At 34.3% G+C, this 19,360-nt stretch overlaps 1 protein-coding gene across 2 annotated transcripts in view; it reads left to right on the forward strand.

The window, feature by feature from the left end:
* Positions 1–19,360, forward strand: part of DPH6 (diphthamine biosynthesis 6) — a 464,350-nt gene that overhangs the window by 213,886 nt on the left and 231,104 nt on the right. For both annotated transcript variants that reach the window (XM_027870019.1, XM_027870020.1), the window contains exon 8: positions 814–901. In XM_027870019.1, coding sequence (XP_027725820.1) covers positions 814–901 — 88 coding nt within the window. The remainder of the gene's footprint in view (positions 1–813; positions 902–19,360) is intronic.

Genomic DNA, 19,360 nt, shown 5'->3' on the forward strand with positions numbered 1-19,360 from the left:
ATCTTTAACATCACTGATGAAGAATAAAGTGGTATCAGGTTTTTATCTTATGATACTATTTCTTTTATAATCTTAGCATTATATAAACAATAATATTGGTTCTTACAACATTAAGGAAAGGGAAATTATTTTTATGTTTTTTGAATTATGTTGAAGTGTGAACCAGAATAGTTCTTATAGGAAAGACAAGGTTTAAAAAAATGCTTAGTTATTAAGACTTTATGCATAATGCTAGTTATTCATATGTGCTTTAAAGGGTAACTCTGATGAAATTTAAGTAATTTACATGTATCCATATGGTGCCAACAGTTCATACCATTTTCCCTGAATGTGGTAATTACAGTGTCAGGCAATCAATTTTAATAGCAGTGATACTGCAGTGTGAAAAGTTCATAGAGAACTTAAAACCATCACTGGTATTGCTTTTGTGGAGGATAATTGAGATTTTCTGTGAAATTATTCAAAATGAAAAGAGTATTGAAGATAAAGCACCATTGTTTAATGTTTATGCCATACCAATGAACTATCTGAAAAGAAATAGAATATAAGTTTGAAATTCATTGTTTGGGACACTTTAAATGAACCTAGTTATCTTACAAAGTCATTTTTCTATATAGACTTAAAATCCAAGTGTTTCCAAACCAATTACTGATTTATACAAAATAGATGTTGGATGTTATTATAAATGGAGGGGGCATGTAATAAGATTTGTTGGAGCCCCATAGTCAGTAGGAGAAAGAAGTCATCAACATACCCTGCAAGTTTAGCAAATGCATGGTAATATATTCCATCAATGTCATTTCTGTATTTCAGAGATTCATCAGAAGTAGTTTTGCATTCAGCTGATGCCTTTGCGCCTGTGGCTTACCTTCGTTTTTTAGAATTACATTTGGAAGAAAAGGTAAGCCTTTCTGGGCCTGTACATGCACTTGCTCTGGTCTACATATGAATGAAATATCCAGATGCAAAGGAGGAACTCAGTTATTTTAAATACTTTTTCTAGATATTTGATATCAAATAATTAATCAATAAAACAAAAAGTTAAGGACCACAAAGAACTTGGCATGCGGGGATGGGGGAGGGCGGTGTGTAAGAGCAAATTTTTCAAGACAAAGTAGAACTGAGTACTTTCAGGTTTTGCTTATCACACGGACCATTGTTAGCATAATGTGGCTATCTTGGAAAGATTGGAGAAAGAGAAGAGAAAATCCAAGGAGTAAGTAAGTATAAAGACATTAGTCCATAAAGATAGTAGTCTCCAATGTGTTCTCCCTTTCTTGTATCCACAAATTTATTCAGATGCACCATCTCTCACTGGAAGATGACCAAGAGTTGTACCTCAGGTCTATCTATCTTCCTAGGCTTTCTTAATTTGGGTTTCAGTACTGTAAAGCTGCCACAACTAGACATATTTCACACTGGGAGTTGATCTGTCTTGGGTTTGTGCTTCAGCACCAAAAAAGGCTGCTTCAGAAACTTCTCCCTTCCCTGCATGGTTTGCTTGGTAGTACTTAGAAACCCAGTAGTTTCTCCTGTTTATGTTTCCATGTGCATTTATTACAGATAGTTCAAAACACATGACCTTTTCTTCAGACCATGTTTGCCATCTACCATGCACCTTCACCCAAAGTATTTCAACTTTCAAGTAGACATTTTAGTGTTCTGTATGCATATTTACTGTAAACTTTATCCATTTGTCCCCTTCCCCCCTTGCAGCAAAACTAGGCCTGCACTGAGCAGACCCTCAGGTTTCTGCTTATAGAATGGCCAGATGCTCAAAGGCACTAATTCACATTTAGACTTAGTTTCTTAAATTTTCAAAATCCCCAATGCCTGACATAACTATGTCGCAACTAATTATATGCGTAATGATTGAAATGCATTGGCACAAATGGTTTAGTTCATCTGACCTTTCTATGTAGAATACTCTTTATTTACTTTTTTTAGCTTTTTATTTTCACTGTCTTTTTTTCTGCATTACATGGAAATCTATACGTTCTGCAGAAGAAATTATTTTCATATATGTTCTTTAATAGAACTTTAATTTCATATTGTGAAATTGAGTACTTTATTCACTACTACCACCAATCTCTTCACCTTTCATTCACATCAATAAATTCCTCTATAACTTAGGGGTCATATACATCTCTGATTCTCTTTTGTTATTACCTCTTTTCCTCTTCCCATTTCACTCTCCTATTACTATCTTCTGTTTTGTCAAAATGCTATTCTTTCTCTCCTCTCTGTCCAATTTATCTTCTCTTTTGGAATACAGTCATCACTGTGCAGTAGCATTTAAGATGAGGATAAAATGATAACCAGTTAATTTCACCAGTAAAATTCACTCCACTTTATTTCACTACTTAAATTTATTATTTTTGTTGCACCCATATTTGATTCTGAAGTGTTCTAAGGTTCTTGGTAGAACAAGAAAATATTATTTATTCTTGTTTATTATATTACCATTGATAATAAAATGCAGCTTTATAAAATTCTGGATAATTACATGCATCATGTGGAAAGAATTAATTTAGGCTGAGTTTTCTTTGCAGCTTTTGTGTTATTTCTTATTATACGAGAAATTTTATCAATATCCTATTACCACTCCAAACTAATGAACAGATCTACTGACACTAGTCCCCAAATAACAATGAATTGCTTTGATATTCTCTTTTTATTGAGACTGTACATTATTTATATCTCCTTCAAATCCTTACTAACTTGTTACATTTTTAAGTCATTTCTACTTCATATGTTTCATCATAAAAACATGTTTTCCTGACATAATTTTTTTTAATATTTATACTATAACTATGGCAGTTAGGTGGCACAGTGGATAGAGTGCCAACCCTGGAGTCAGGAAGACTCAACTTCCTGAGTTCAGATCTGGCCTCAGACACTTACTAGCTGTGTGGCCCTGGGCAAATCACTTAACCTTGTTTGCCTCAGTTTCCTCATCTGTAAAATGATCTGGAGTAGGAAATGGCAAACCACTCCAGTATCTTTAACAAGAAAACCCCAAATGGATCATGAAGAGTCAGACACAACTGAAATGAGACCGAACAAACACACTGTACTATCCATCATTGGCATTCATTTCATTTACTTCTTTGAGCTCTCATTGCTAAATATTTCAACCAAATTGGACTGTAAAAATAACTATTATGAGATGTTAGGGTATCTTTCATTAAAATTCTACTCCAATATCTCATCGTGGTTTGAAGAGCATCCCAGGTTATTAAAGCTAAGTTGGTTGAACAGAAGTTCTGACGGATGCTATACCAAACTAGAAAGTTTTCTGGTACAGCAGACTATTGTGTTCATCTTCTGAGGCCTAGAAACTTAACACTTGAATTTTAAACAAACAGTAGATATTTTGAGAGAGGTCAAGCAAATGAGGAAGTATTCTACATAGGAAGGTGTTATGACCCACATCCATGAAGGGCAAACTTATATTGATTTATAGTACCAAATGATTGAATTTTAAGTATTATTAGAGTATTTTTAAAATTATTACAAAATGTGACTTTCAGTGAACAATTTTACCTTTCTGTATTTCTGTTTCTTCAACTCCTAAGGGATGGGATTGAATCTGATAATCTCTGAAGGCCTTTCTACATCTAAAGGTCTACAATTCTGGGTGTCACTAGGACAGTATTTTCATATGTATTAGTATTTAAACTAATCTACTAAATATTCCAGTTGTTTAAAGTATCCTTAAAGTAAAGAATTTATATTTGAGCTAGTGTGAAAATGATGTCAGTCAAACATGTGATCATAAACTAAATAAGCCAAATAACAAAAAAGTCTAAGGGGAAAAAAGTAGAAATATATTAATATTTCTTCGAGGCCACTGACTTTATTGCTCATGGCAAACTTGATGTTAAAATGCACCATACATCACTTCAATGTGACAGGCTAGGGAAAATGAAAAACACAAAGCTTTACATAAATCAAGCAAAGGATTGTATTAAAATGCATAACCTTTTACATAAGAATCAAGATTTTACTTTTATCTCTTCAGAATCTCTTTCCTACTTATGTAGATATTTTAGATTTTGTTAAGGCTCCAGATTTCAAGCAACATTATAAGGAATGATATTTGAAATTCATGGTAGACAAAACCATTATATTTTTAAAGCGATAAGGCTCATGGAAATGAAGCTCAAATTATGCTAATAGGAACTAATCATCTTTGGTACTTGAATAAGAAAATATTTTGGTTTTTTTTTTCTTAAAATTTCCCCAACGAGAAAAGTGTTGAGTCATTTGGCTTCAAATCAGTTTGTTTTATATCTTGCTAATATTTACTTACTTTACTTGAGGAAATGTTCTTTCAGTCTCATAACCTAGCCTTACTTCACTTTCTGGGTTTTTTTTTCCTTCAAGAAATCAAATGTTTTGCAACATGTTATACTAAATATCTTGTTGATTTTTATCTTAGATACAGAGGTGAAGGAGATTTTATCATTTAAGCACAATATCTAGAAACAAAATAGAACCTTTTTGAACATAACATTCAGTTGAATATATCAACCATGGTCCATTTATTAAATATTATTAGAGTTACTACTACTACTACCAATCCAATCAATTTAAATAAAAATTACAGCCAAAATGGTTGTCAAATAATTCTTGTATCCTATATACAGACAGAATTAAAATTGCTCTTGGAAAATATTTGAAAATTCCTGCATCATCAACAAGTGGGCTTCAGAGGGATAAATTTTTTATCCAAGCAATTCTCAAATAGCATCTACTACAAAATTACAAATGCCATTGTGGTCCATACCAGTAGAGGAAATTACCCACATTGATGAAATTACAGTTATTTGATATATTGAAAATGCTACAAAAAAGGAACAAAATCATTGCCTACAGCCCTGTAGTCAAGTACAGCTTCAAAAGCAAAACAAAGACACAGAGGAGAAAAATGTAGTTGGGAACTACATAATGCTAGAACAACAAAAGTTTTATCTCCTTTATCAAAATCCATCACATCAGTTGATTGACATTTTTGAAATGAAGCTGGCTTATTGCCTTAATTCCATTTGAAAAATAGTTGTCATGGCCTTAGATATAACTTTAGTTAAAGAGGGAGGTTTTAGTTTATTTCATGTAATTGTAAGAAAACCATGATGGAGTGGTATTTCATCTTCATTGTGTCTATGGTAGAGTCCTTATGTTTCATTTTTATACTCATAAAGGAATTTATTATTAGACTGTTATATCTTTATACAATTCTAGATGGTGCTCATGAATGAATTAAAAAGGTATCAGATCAGTTTTGCTCTAAATTTTTCAAAGTACTTATGATGATGTCCCCCATGTTATTTGTTTAAGCTTTTAAACTTAAACATCTTTTCCTCAGATTGTATGTAAGTGATAATTTTATATTACTTGAATTTTATATACATGTGGCAATTTTGCCTAGTGTTTCTTATTACTTTGAAAATACAAACCACTGTTTCCTTTGCCTTTCTAGTGTGCATATTCTTCAGATAAATCTCTTCTTGTTTAACTAAAAAGACAAGGTAGAAATTTGTTTTAGATTCTTTCTGTCAGCACAATAAGCCCTTGTGCCTCAGGGAGAATAACATTTTATTCATCGTTATGGTTTAATACATTGCTCTGAAACTTCAAGATGCATTTTTGCAAAAAAATTGAACCAATCTACCTGTGTTTCTTTGCTTGGTAGTAACACAGAAAATGAAAAAAAAAAGTAGAAAAATACAAAAGTTGTGAGAGAGTTAGATAACTTAATAGATAGCCTTTTGGGAAATAAATTGCTAAGTACAAAAACAAATCATTTTATTAATACTATTAATAGCATTCATTTTGAAAATCTAATAAAGCTTCACTTGTTTCCTTGTTGTATAAACCAGGTCATCACTTGATACAGTGTAATCTAAAATGCATTAATTAATGAATTGCTATCTCCTTTGTTCTTAAACTTTTGCATGCTCCACTAAAGTGATTTTATGGAATTCAGATGGGCAGTTGTCATTAATCCTTCACTAGAATATTTATTATTTACTGAGAGATAGCATGGTTAGTACATAGAAATGTTACTTCAGAGCCAAGAAGACCTGTGTTCAAGTCATACCCCCTACACATACTTGCTGTGTGACCCAGGATAGTTTCCTGGTAGGGACACAATCTATCTCTCAGTGTCCTTCATAACTCTCTAAGATTTTAAGTTGCAGAGAGAGTGCCAATTTATATTATTAGAGGAATTTTCCTCATCTAAGAGTTCCCTACACCAATGAAATCACAGATGTAATCCCTGTCCTTATCCTTAATACTTACCTATGTGTTGTTTGGGGCAGGTAGGTGGCTCAGTAGATAGAATGCCAGGCCTGGAGTCAAGAAGACTCATCTTCCTGAGTTCAAATCCAGCTCAGACACTTACTAGCTGTGTGACCCTGGGCACGTCACTTAACCCTGTTTGCCTTAGTTTCCTCATCTTTAAAATGAGCTGGAGAAGAAAATGGCAAACCAGTCCAGTATCTTTGCCATGAATACCCCAAATGGGGTCATGAAAAGTCAGAAACAACTGAAAAATGACTGAACAACAACAAATGTATGGTTTAAATGTACAATGTTATATGTACTCATTAGAATTAGTTTTCTTGAATCCTTCATAATTTATTCATTCTTAAAATAAACCTTTATTAATCCCTTACTGTGTGCCAGAGCTTTATACTAGGTACTCGGTATGACACACAGTAAGATATGGGCCATACCCTCATGGGATTTTCATCTAATAGGAAAGATAAGACATAGGTAAGGGTAATTATGTCACATAGGCTTGCATAGTATGTTCATCAGAAAGGTACAAAACAAAATACTATGTGAAGTAAGGAGGATTATGGAAGGCTTCATATGGCATGTTGTATTTAAGTTTGGTTTTAATGGATGAGATGTAAGTTTCACTGTCATATGACTCAACCAAGACATATGTAAAGAATTTCATCCATTTCTAAGTACCCTGTCTTAGGAAGGATATAAACTGGAAGAGACCCAAGAGAGATCAACAAGAATGCCAAGAGAGATAGAAAAGTTGCCACACAAAGAATAGTTAAAAGAACAGAAGTTTAGCCTAGAGAAGAAAAGTCTTAGGGGGAACATGATAACTGTCTTCAAATACTTGAAGGGCTGTCATGTAGAAATAATGCTGCTACTAGACTTTCTTCTTCCCTCTCACCTCCTCCTCCAGAACAGGGAGCGATGGGAAGAAGAAAAACAGTCATGTTTTAAGGAGAAACTTTCTAACAATTAGAACCCTCACACAGTAGAATGAGCCCCCTCAAAAGATTGTGGGTCTGTCTGACTGGCAGGTCTTTAAGTAGACTTTTTGTTGAGGAGGTTGTAGAAGGATTCTTAGGTATGGGGAGACTAGAAAATCTATGAAGTGCCTCAAATTGTTAGATTCCGTGTGAACACCTACCTCATTTATCTTCAATTTAAAGCTATGTGTTCAACAAAAAAATATGGTTTACGACTGAGAAAACAAAAGTTGAGTGACTCAAGAACTGCACAGAAGCTCTACTACTATATGCCAGAAATACTTTTTCCAAGGATATCACAAATATTTATACTGTGTCTACATGTGAATAGATCCTGTGAATGAAAAGGGGAAATGAGTTTTAAAAGACTTTTTTCTATCTTAACAAATAGGAAGTGACTGGTTCCTAATGCACAAGCTTCTGTATCAACTGTCCCTGTAGACAGTTGACAATGAGTCAAATCATTGACCTGTTAAAGCAAAGGTCAAAATTACGCCAAACTAGAAGAAAAAATAAAGATGCAATATACCACACAAACACAAGACTTCCAGTATGACCTATTTAACAAGTTGTTGAAGGCCAAAAAAAAAAAAGGGGAAATGAAGCAAGGAAAATATATTGATACAGACTATCAGCATTTTTTTTATTAATTTATTATCAATAATCACTTCCATATGCTTTTGAGTTTAAAATTTTTCTCCCCACCACCCTCCCCAAGATGGCGCACAATCTGATGTAGGCTATACATTTACATTCATATTAAACATATTTTCACATTAGTGATGTTATAAGTAGAAATTAAAACCAATAGCAGGAACCATCAGAAAGAGGAAACAAAATTCAACAGAAGAGAAAAAAAGTAGCAATTCAGCTTCCATAGTTCTTTCTTTGGGTGTGGATAGCATTTATAGATCCTTGCATTGCCAGGAATGGTTAAGTTTATCAATATTAGTCATCACACAACGTGGCTGTTATTGTGCACAACATTCTCTTGGTTCTGCTCACTTCACTCAGCATCAGACCATACAAGTCTTTCCAGGTTTTTCTGAAGTCAGCCTGTTCATCATTTCTTATAGCACAATAGTATTCCATCACATTCATATACCACAACTTGCTCAGCCATTCCCCAATTAATGGGCATCCTCTCAATTGCCAATTCTTTGCCACCACAAAAAGAGCTGCTATAAATATTTTTATACATGTAGGTCCTTTTCCCATTTGTGTGATCTCTTTGGGATATAGCCCTAGAAGTGCTATTGCTGGGTCAAAGGTTATACACATTTTTATAGCCCTTTGGGTGTAGTTCTAAATTGCTCTCCAAAACGGTTGGATCATTTCACAACTCCACCAACAATGCTTTAGTGTTCCAGTTTTCCCACATCTTCTCCAACGTTTATCATTTTCCTGTTTTGTCATGTTGGTCATTTTGATAGGCATGATGTGGTACCTCAGAATTGTTTTGATTTGCATTTCTCTAATCAATAGTGATTTAGAGCATTTTTTCATATGACTATAGATGGCTTTAATTTCTTCATCTGAGAACTGTTTGTTCATATCCTTTGACCATTTATCAACTGGGGAATGGCTTGTATTCTTATAAATTTGACTTAATTCTTTATGTATTTTAGAAATGAGGCCTTTATCAGAGAGACTAGTTATAAAAATTCTTTCCCAATTTTCTACCTTCCTTCTAATCTTAGTTGCATTGGCTTTGTTTGTGCAAAAACTTTTCAATTTAATGTAATTGAAATTATCTATTTTACTTTTTGTAGTGTTCTCTATCTCCTGTTTGGTCATGAATTCTTCTGTTCTCCATAGATCTGACAGGTAAACTATTCCTTGCTCTCTCAGTTTGCTTATAGTGTCAGCCTTTGTATCTAAATCATGTAACCATTTTGACTTTAGTTTGGTATATGGTGTGAGATTTTGGTCTATGCCTAGTTTCTGCCATACCCTTTTCCAGTTTTCCCAGCAGTTTTTTTCAAAGAGTGGGTTCTTATCCCAGAAGCTGGGGTCTTTGGGTTTATCAAATGATATATTACGGTAGTCATCGACTACTGTGTCTTGCATACCTAACCTATTCCACTGATCCACCACTGTATTTCTTAGCCAGTACCAAGCAGTTTTGATGATTGCTGCTTTATAATACAATTTAAGATCTGGAATGGCTAGGCCACCTTCCCCTGCATTTCTTTTCATTAGTTCTCTTGATACTCTGGACCTTTTGTTCTTCCAAATGAATCTTGTTATTATTTTTTTAACATATTTTTAATATATTTAACAAGTTGTTGAAGGCCAAAAAAAAAATGGGAAATGAAGCAAGGAAAATATATTGATACAGACTATCAGCATTTCTTATGAACATTTAGGGTTAAGCAGTTGCTAATCATGAAGGCTAAAAGAGCCTCCAGGGGAGCCAAGATGGCGGAGTAAGAAGTAAGTTGCATTCACCCTTCCTTATTGACCTCTGAAAGTCCAGAAAATATTGCCCCAGGGAAAAAAAACCCTAGAATAGCTGAGCCAGCAGAAAAATGGGGTACAGTAGTCTTATAGCCCAGGAAGCTTTGGGGATTAATGGGAAAGGCCCCTCTTGCTCTGGGGAAGGAGGAGAAGTACAGAATGGGAGGCATCCCAGGAAGCCAGCAGCAAGCCCCACCTCCGCAAACCAGGGGGGAGATCCTCAGCCTCAGGGTGGTGGAGCAGGCAAGGACCAACACCAGGACCCCCTGGGGCCCTCAGCACAGGCAGGGAAACTGGTAGACACCAGCACGGAAAACCACCCTGTGCACTAGTGTTCTCCAGTAGCAAAATCTCCCAGTGCTTCAGGACAGTTCCAGGAAGCACAACTCCAGGAGACACAGCTCCAGGCTGGCAGACATCCTCCAGCAGCCAAACATTGGAGTGCTTTAAAGAAGCCCAGGTGAGCAGGTGTCCCATAGGGGCCAGACTCTAAGCCCCTACCCCAAGAACTCCAGTGTTGCTGACTCCAGCTCAACACCAGGTTAGCTGCCAGAGCCCTACAGCCTCCAGCTTCCAGCATCTGAGGTCCCAGCACAAAAAGCCAGTGACCAGGTCCCAGGCTCCCAGCATAAGAAGCTTGGTTCAGTGCCCCCTGCGCTCCAGCAAGAGAGCTCAACTTTAAAAGCCAAGAAATAGGCAAACACCATGAACAAAAAGCGGAAATGGATAATGACCATAGATTCTTATGGGAACAGGGAAAATCAAGGCACAAATTCAGAAGAACACAACATTGTCAATATACCCATATCCAAAACCTCAAAAGGGAGTATGAACTGGTCTCAAGCCCAAAAACCTTCTTGAAAGAGCTCAAGAAAGATTTTAAAGGTCAAATAAGAGAGGTAGAAGAAAAATTGGGAAAAGAAATGAGAGGTATGCAAGAAGGAGTCAATAGCTTGGAAAAGGAAGGACAAAAATTGACTGTAGAAAACAAGTCCTTAAAAAATAGAGTTGGTCAAATAGACAAAAAGTACAATGAAGAAAACAAGTCCTTAAAAAAATACAATTGGCCAAATGGGGGGAAAAAAAGTAGACTGAAGAAAACAACTCCTTAAAAAGTAGAATTGGCCGAATAGAAAAGGAGGCACAAAAACTCATTGAAGAGAAGAACTCCTTAAAAAGGAAAATGGGCCAAATGGAAAAGGAGGTACAAAATCTAATAGAAGGAAACAATTTGTTAAAAATTAGAATTGAGCAAATAGAAGCTAATGACTCTATGAGGTATCAAGAATCAGTCAATGAATGAAAAAAGTAGAAAACATAAAATACCTCATTGGTAAAACAACTGACCTGGAAAATAGATTCAGGAGAGGCAATTTAAAAAGCATTGGTCTACCTGAAAACCATGATGAAAAAAGAGCCTGGACTTTCAGGTTTTCTTTCTTTCAGGAAATCATTAAGGAAAACTTCCCTGAGGTCTTAAAACCAGAAGTTAAAGTAATCATTGAAAGAATCCATCAATCACCTCCTGAAAGAAATACCAAATTGAAAACACCAAGGAATATTATAGCCAAATTCCAAAATTACCAGGTCAAAGAGAAAATACTGCAAGCAGCCAAATAGAAACAATTTAAATATCATGGATCCATAGTCAGGATTATCCAAGACCTTGCAGTCTCTACATTACAAGATGGGAGGGTGTGGAATATGATATTCCATAAGGCAAAGGAGCTTGGACTACAGCCAAGGATCAACTACCCACTGAAAATGAGCATAATCTTTCAGGGAAGGAGATGGCCATTCAACAAAATAGGAGACTTCCAAACCTTCCTGATGAAAAGACCAGAACTCAACAGAAAATTTGATCTTCAAATACAAGACTCAAGAGAGGCACAAAAAGGTAAACAAGAAAGAAAAAGAAAAAACATTATGTTATTAATAAGGGCAAACTGTTTACAAGGGAAAATGATACTTGTAACTCACGAGAACTGTGTGGTGGTTGTGACATTCAAGAGGGGCATGGGTGTAAGTTGACTTTGATGTGATGATAAAAAATCTAAGTGGTGAAAAGAGATTGTTCTGTGAGAAGAGGAAAGGAGGAGGCAGACAAGGATAAATTACATCACATGAAAAGGCAAAAAATCTTATTACAGTAGAGGGAAAGAAGGGAGGGGGATGAACATTGTTTGAACCTTACTCTCATCAGATTGGGCTCTAAGAGGGAAAAACATAATCAGTTGAATATGAAAATCTAACACCCTATAGTAAGTAGGAGGAGAAAGGGGAACGACAAGGGAGGAAAGAAGTAGTAAGGGTAAAGGGGAAGAAAAGGGAGGGGCTAATAGAAGGGAGGGCAGACTGAAGGGAGGCAGTGGTCAAAAGCAAAACTCTACTTAGGAGGGAAAGGGAGAAAAGAGAAAAGCATAAATGGAGGGGAGAATAGGATGGAGAGAAAGACATCGATAGTAGTCATAACTGTGAATTTGAATGGGATGAACTCTCCCATGAAACAGAAGTGGGTAGCAGAGTAGATTAAGAACCATAATCCTAATATGTTGTTTACAAGAAATACAATTGAAGCAGAGGGATACACACAGAATAAAGGTAAAAGACTGGAGCAGAATATATTATGCTTCAGGTGAAGTGTAAAAAAAAAAAAAAAGCAGGGGTAGCAATCCTGATCTCAAACAAAGCAAAAGCAAAAATAGATCTAATTAAAAGAGATAAGGAAGGAAACTACATCCAGCTAAAAGGTACCATAGGCAATGAAGTAACATTACCAAACATATATGGAACAAATGGTATAGCATCCATATTTTTAGAGGAGAAGTTAAGGGATTTACAGGAGGAAATAGACAACAAAACTATACTAGTGGGGGACCTCAATCTCCCCCTCTCAGAACTAGATAAATCTAACCATAAAATAAGAAAGAAGTTAAGGGGATGAATAGAATTTTTTAAAAGTTAGATATGGTTGATCTCTGGAGAAAATCTATTGGGATAGAAAGGAATATACCTTTTTCTCAACAGTACATGGTACTTTCACAAAAACTGACCACATATTAGAGCATAAAAACTTCCCAATACAATGCAGAAAGGCAGAAATATTAAATGCATCTTTTTCAGATCATGATGCAATAAAAATTACATGTAATAAAGGGCCATGGAAAGACAGACTAAAAGTTAATTGGAAACTAAATAATCTAATCCTAAGGAATGATTGGGTCAAACAACAAATCATCGAAACAATCAATAACTTCATTCAAGAGAATGACAATAATGAGACAACGTACCAAAACTTGTGGGATACAGCGAAAGTGGTTCTTAGGGAAAGTTTTATCTCTCTAAATGCTTACATGAATAAAATAGAAAAAGAAGAGATCAATGAATTGACCGTGCAACTAAAAAAGCTAAAAAAAGAACAAATTAAAAATCCCCAATTAAATACCAAATTAGAAATTCTGAAAAGCAAAGCAGAGATTAATAAAATTGAAATTAAGAAAACTATTGAACTAATAAATAAAACTAAGAGCTGGTTTTATGGAAAAAAATAATAAAATAGATAAACCTTTGGTTAATTTGATTTTTAAAAAAAAAAGAAAGAAGAAAACCAAATTACCAGCATCAAAAATGAAAAGGGTGAATTCACCACCAATGAAGAGAAAATCAAAACAATAATTAGGAGCTATTTTGCCTAACTGTATGCCAATAAATTTGACAATCTTAGTGAGATGGATGAATAGTAACAAAAATATAAATTGCCCAAATGAACAGAAGAGGAAATAAAATACTTGAATAACTCAATTTCAGTAAAAGAAATTGAACAAGCCATCAATGAACTCCCTAAGAAAAAATCTCCAGGGCCAGATGAATTTACAAGTGAATTCTAGCAAACATTAAAAGAACAACTAATTCCAATACTATGTAAACTATTTGGGAAAATAGGTGAAGAAGGAGTCCTACCAAATTCTTTTTATGATACAAATAGGGTGCTGATACCTAAAACAAGAAGAACCAAAACAGAGAAAGAAAATTGTAGACCAGTTTCCCTAATGAATGTAGATGCAAAAATTTTAAATAAAATATTAGCAAAGAGATTACAGCAACTTATCTCAGCTTATGCATTATGACCAGGTAGGATTTATACCAGGAATGCAGGGCTGGTTCAGTATTAGGAAAACTATCAGCATAATTGACCATATCAACAACAAAACTAATAGAAATCATATTATTATCTCAATAGATGCAGAAAAAGCATTTGACAAAATACAGCATCTGTTCTTATTAAAAAAAAATACTAGAGAGCACAGGAATAAATGGAGTCTTCCTTACAATGATAAGTAGCATCTATCTAAAACCATCAGTAAGCATTCTAAGTAGTGGGGATAGGCTAGAAGCATTTCCAATAAGATGGGGGGTTAAACAAGGATTTCTATTATCATCACCACTGTTATTCAATATTGTACTAGAAATGTTAGCTTAAGAGATGAAAAAGAAGAAGGAATAGGAAAAGAAGAAACAAAGCTATCACTCTTTGCAGATGATATGATGGTATACTTGGAGAATCCTAGAGAATCAGGCAAAAAAATTACTTGAAATAATAAACAACTTTAGCAAAGTTTCAGGATATAAAAAAAAACCCACATAAAATCGCCATTTCTATATATTACTAACAAAGCCCAATGTCAAGAAACAGAAAAGGAAATTCCATTTAAAGTTACTGTAGACATTATAAAATATTTGGGAGTCTATCTGCCAAAACAAACCCAGGAAATATATGGACACAATTACAAAACACTTTTCACACAAATAAAGTCAGATCTAAATAATTGGGAAAAAATCAGTTGCTCATGGGTAAGCCAAGCAAATAGGATAAAAAATGACAATTCTACAGAAATTAATTTACTTATTCAATGCCATACCAATCAAACTATCAAATAATTATTTTATAGAGCTAGAAAAAATAATAACAAAATTCATCTGGAAGAACAGAAGGTCCAAATATCAAGGGAATTAATGAAAATAAATCCAAGGGAATGTGGCCTAGCTGTCTGTACCAGATCTTAAATTGTATCATAAAGCAGCAATCATCCAAACTACTTGATACTGGCTAAGAAATAGAGTGGAAAATCAGTGGAATAGGCTCGGCATGCAAGACATAATAGTCAATGACGATAATAATCTACTGTTTGATAAATCCAAAGACTCCAGCTTCTGGGATAAGAACTCACTATTTGACAAAAACTGCTGGGAAAACTGGAAAATAGTATGTCAGACACTAGGCATAGACCAACATTTAGTTATAAAGGCTAATACTATAAGCAAACTAGCAGAACAAGGAATAGTTTCCATATCTGATCTATGGAGAAGAGAAGAATTTACGAACAAACAAGAGATAGAGAACATTGTAAAATGCAAAATGGATATTTTGATTACATTGAATTGAAAAGATTTTGCACAAAGCCAATGCAACCAAGATTAGAAGGGAATCAGAAAGCTGGGAACCAATTTTTATAGCCATTGTCTCTGATAAAGGCCTTATTTCTCAAATATATAGATAACTGAGTCGAATTTATAAGAATACAAGTCATTCCCCAATTGATAAATGGTCAAAGGATATGAACAGGCAGTTTTCAGAGGAAGAAATTAAACGTATCTCTAGCCATATGAAAAAATGCTCTAAATCACTATTGATTAGAGAATGCAAATCAAAACGATTCTGAGGTACCACATCACACCTATCAGATTGACTAACATGACAAAACAGGAAATGATAAATGTTGGAGAAGATGTGGGAAAATTGGAACACTAATGCATTGTTGGTGGAGTTGTGAACTGATCCAACCAGTCTGGAGAGCAATTTGGAACTGTGCCCAAAGGACTATAAAATTGTGCATACCCTTTAACCCAGCAATACCACTTCTAGGTCAGTATCCCAAAGAGATCATAAAAATGGGAAAAGGACTCACATGTACAAAAATATTTATAACAGGTCTTTTTGTAGTGGCAAAAAAATTGGAAACTGAGGAGATGACAATCAACTGAGGAAAGGCTGAACAAGTTACAGTATGTGAATGTAATGGAATACTATTATGCTATAAGAAATGATGAGCAGGCAGACTTCAGAAAAACCTGGAAAGATTTATATGAACTGATGCCAAGTGAAATGAGCAGAACCAGGAGATACACAATACACAATTGTACACAATAACAGCCATATTGTGCAATGACTGACTTTGATAGACTCAGCTCTTCTCAGCAATGCAAGGATCTAAGACAACTGCAAAAAACTCATGATGGAAAATGCTATACACATCCAGAGAAAGAACTATGGAGTCTGAATGCAGGTAGAAGCATACTATTTGCTGCCTTTTTTTTTGTTTTGTTTTGTTTCTTCTTTCTCATGGTACCTCCCATTAGTTCTAATTCTTCTTTACAGCATGACTAGTGTGAAAATGTGTTTAATATGAATGTATAAGTAGAGCACATATCAGGTTGCACGCCATCTTGGCAAGGGAGGATAAGATGGAGGAGAGGAAAATTTAAAAGTCAAAATCTTATGGAAATGGATGTTGAAAACTAAAAATAAATAAATTGATTGTTAAAAAAAAAAAAAGGGAACCTAGAAAGTATCTCAGAATTTTCTCTCCATGGCTAATGAAGAGACCTGACAAGCAAAGACAGTACTGGTTTAGAGTGTGTCTGTGTGTGTGTATTTGCAAAACATTATGGAAGAGAGTGGTGGAAGATTAGGAATAATACTTCATATAATAACAAAAAGCAATATGGTGAAAGATGAGTTTACGGAAACCTGGCAGATTACCATATTAAAGCATATCATACAAAGATTAATCTGGAAGGAGAGTAACAAACAGATGAAAAATGGACTTCAGCATTTTCATAACAATTTTCTTCATTGCTAACTATAGATCCACTCATTTATATGCTAACATCTCTGTCCTTAATATGCTTGCTTGAAGAGGAAGTGGAATTGGCACTAAAGAAGACAAAAGAAAGTAAAAGCAACTAGACTAATCAAATGTACTGTACATAGAAGAAATCCATGCTAAAATTGTCCTTAATTAGGACTAATTTTGTGGCACTGAAGGATTGATTCTCAAAATATTTTAAAGAGGGAAAAATAGCAAATGGTGGGGAAAAATCATCACCATCACTATAAAAAATGTTATTGAGAATACGTCAATAACTGTTGACCCTATGTCTATTTTATCACTGTTATAAAATCATTATGAAAATATTCTACATGTATCATGAAGATATGAGAAAGGAACTTGCAGAATTTCACAGATTATAGTAATACAAGGTGTTTTAAGCATATATCAAAACCATATCTTTTTAGTCACAAAGTTAACTAAATTATGTATATAATACAAAATCTTATTATGTTTTTTGCATCATTAATCAACTCAGTAGAGCTAAATAAAATCTTAAAGGTTCCAAGTACTATCTGCCATGCATCTTAAGATCATATGAATTCCATGATAGATATAGTCATAGACATAATTTTGTTTGGCGATCCTCTGATTTTTAACAAGTGAGGCATAAAAGTAGAGATGTATGCTGTGCAAACATGTGTTATTAGGAGAAATGTGTAGACTGGTTATATAAGTAGAGTAGAGGAATAACATGGTACATTGATCATGTAATGAATAGTACATTGTGCTTGGAGTCAAGAAGACCTGAGTTCAAATCCCATCTCAGATACTATCTGAGCAAATAATTGAACCTTTCTTAGCTCCAGTTTCTTTATCTATCACAGGAGAAGGGTTAGGTTCCTTCCAGCTCTAAATCTAAAATCCTATTATGCTATAATTTTAAAAGACCTAGGGAAATGTCCTCAGGCAATAATATTAATAATAATAATAATAGCAGCTAACATTTACAGAGCATTGTAAGTTTTATAAAGTGCACTTTACATATATTATTTCTGTTGCTAATAGGTAGGCGCCCTATGGGGAATATGAGAGAACATAGACAAGAATTACTGGATTGAAAAGGTCTGGATGGATTAGAGAACATTGTCTTATCAGCAGTGGGCTACAGTCCGTTAGAGAATTGCAAAAAATTTTATAACCAAGTAGAGTGCTTCTAGGATAAAACGCAGAATCCTAGCTTGGTATTTCAAGACTTTCAGAATGTGGTTTCTCATCTACCTTTCCAGTCTTATTTCATATTATTCTACTTTAGATGCTTTCTGTTACCGTCTGATTGTCCTGCTAGTTATCTCTGGCATCCATGGTTTTGTACAAATGACCCTTCTCCGCCACGTTTGGAATACTCTTCCCCCTCACCTCTGCCATTTAAAATCTCTGGCTTCCTCCAAAGACAACTCAAGAACCATTTCCTACACAAGACCTTTCCGTGTCTCCCTAATTATTAGCTTTCTCTTCTTAAAACTATTATGTATTATTTTGTGTCTACTTTGTATTTCCTTGTGTACATAAGGTATCCTCAAGTAAAATGTGAGTTTTGTAAGGACAGGGATTTATTTTTGTCTTTGTATCAGTTCTTGGTAAGTGTTTAATAAACGTTAATTGAATTTAATAAAGTTTTCTCAATACCTTAAAAGAGAATGAATCTAATATTTGTTGAAGCAAATAATCAAAGAAACATTCTACTTTTAAATGTTAGTTTGGGGTGTTGTAGTGGAACTTAAATATTAAAATTATCCCAGAACTAGGTACTTGCTCATTTTATGAGAATTTATTTGAATTTTTTAACAACTCTATTAGATTAAGAAATAGAGAATTTTTGTGATCAGATAGTAATGTCACAGTTGAAGTCTACATAAGGTTTTTTTTTTCAAATTCTTAAGTTGCAAAATAGAATTCATTTGAAGGATCTTACAGCTTTATTGTAAATGAATAAAATTTGGAGTAGAATTCTATTGAGTTCCTAGTTTAACCCAGGAACAGATGTATAGAATAATACATATGATATACAATCACATATCATTTCCCTACCTTTAATTTACTCTTCAAATTTTACTTGTTCATTTAGCTCACATAAAAAGCAGAAATTTGCCATTCTGTTTTGTATCATCTGACCTTTTCTTCTGACCAAATAAAATAAAGTCCAGTCAGAGAACATTAGGCCTTTTTTGCAGTAGATTTTCTTATTAACTTCCTCTTGAACCTCTCCTAGGGAATGACCTTTCTGTTAGAATTACTTTTCCGAAAAGAATGAGGGAGTTGTAATTGAGCCTTTCCTGAGAACTTTCAAACATAGAGGCTTCACTTAACTGGAGCCTTTCCTTTCCTACTAAAGCCAGACTTTTATGTACATTTTGAATTTCTAGTTTAGACTTTTGACCCAAGCATAATTATAAGCCAGGGGTCAGTTCCATTGCTTATAAGGGAACTTTCAGACTGAAACAAACATTTTTCTAAAGACAGAGAACATTTATTTTTAAAACATCATTACCTATTGACCATTTGCATTTCCTTTTTGAAATCAGTGTCTTTTCTTCTTAGAGCTTTTACCCTTATAGTCTGGCTTCTAACCCTTTATCATGAACTGAGATCATAAACCTCTCCAAATTACATCCACCTTTTGGTATGACATAGATTTTGGTGTTGCAAATACATCATTAT

The sequence above is a fragment of the Vombatus ursinus genome, unplaced genomic scaffold (assembly GCF_900497805.2).
Source record: "Vombatus ursinus unplaced genomic scaffold, bare-nosed wombat genome assembly UNPS02014794.1, whole genome shotgun sequence".
NCBI classification, from domain to species: domain Eukaryota; kingdom Metazoa; phylum Chordata; class Mammalia; order Diprotodontia; family Vombatidae; genus Vombatus; species Vombatus ursinus.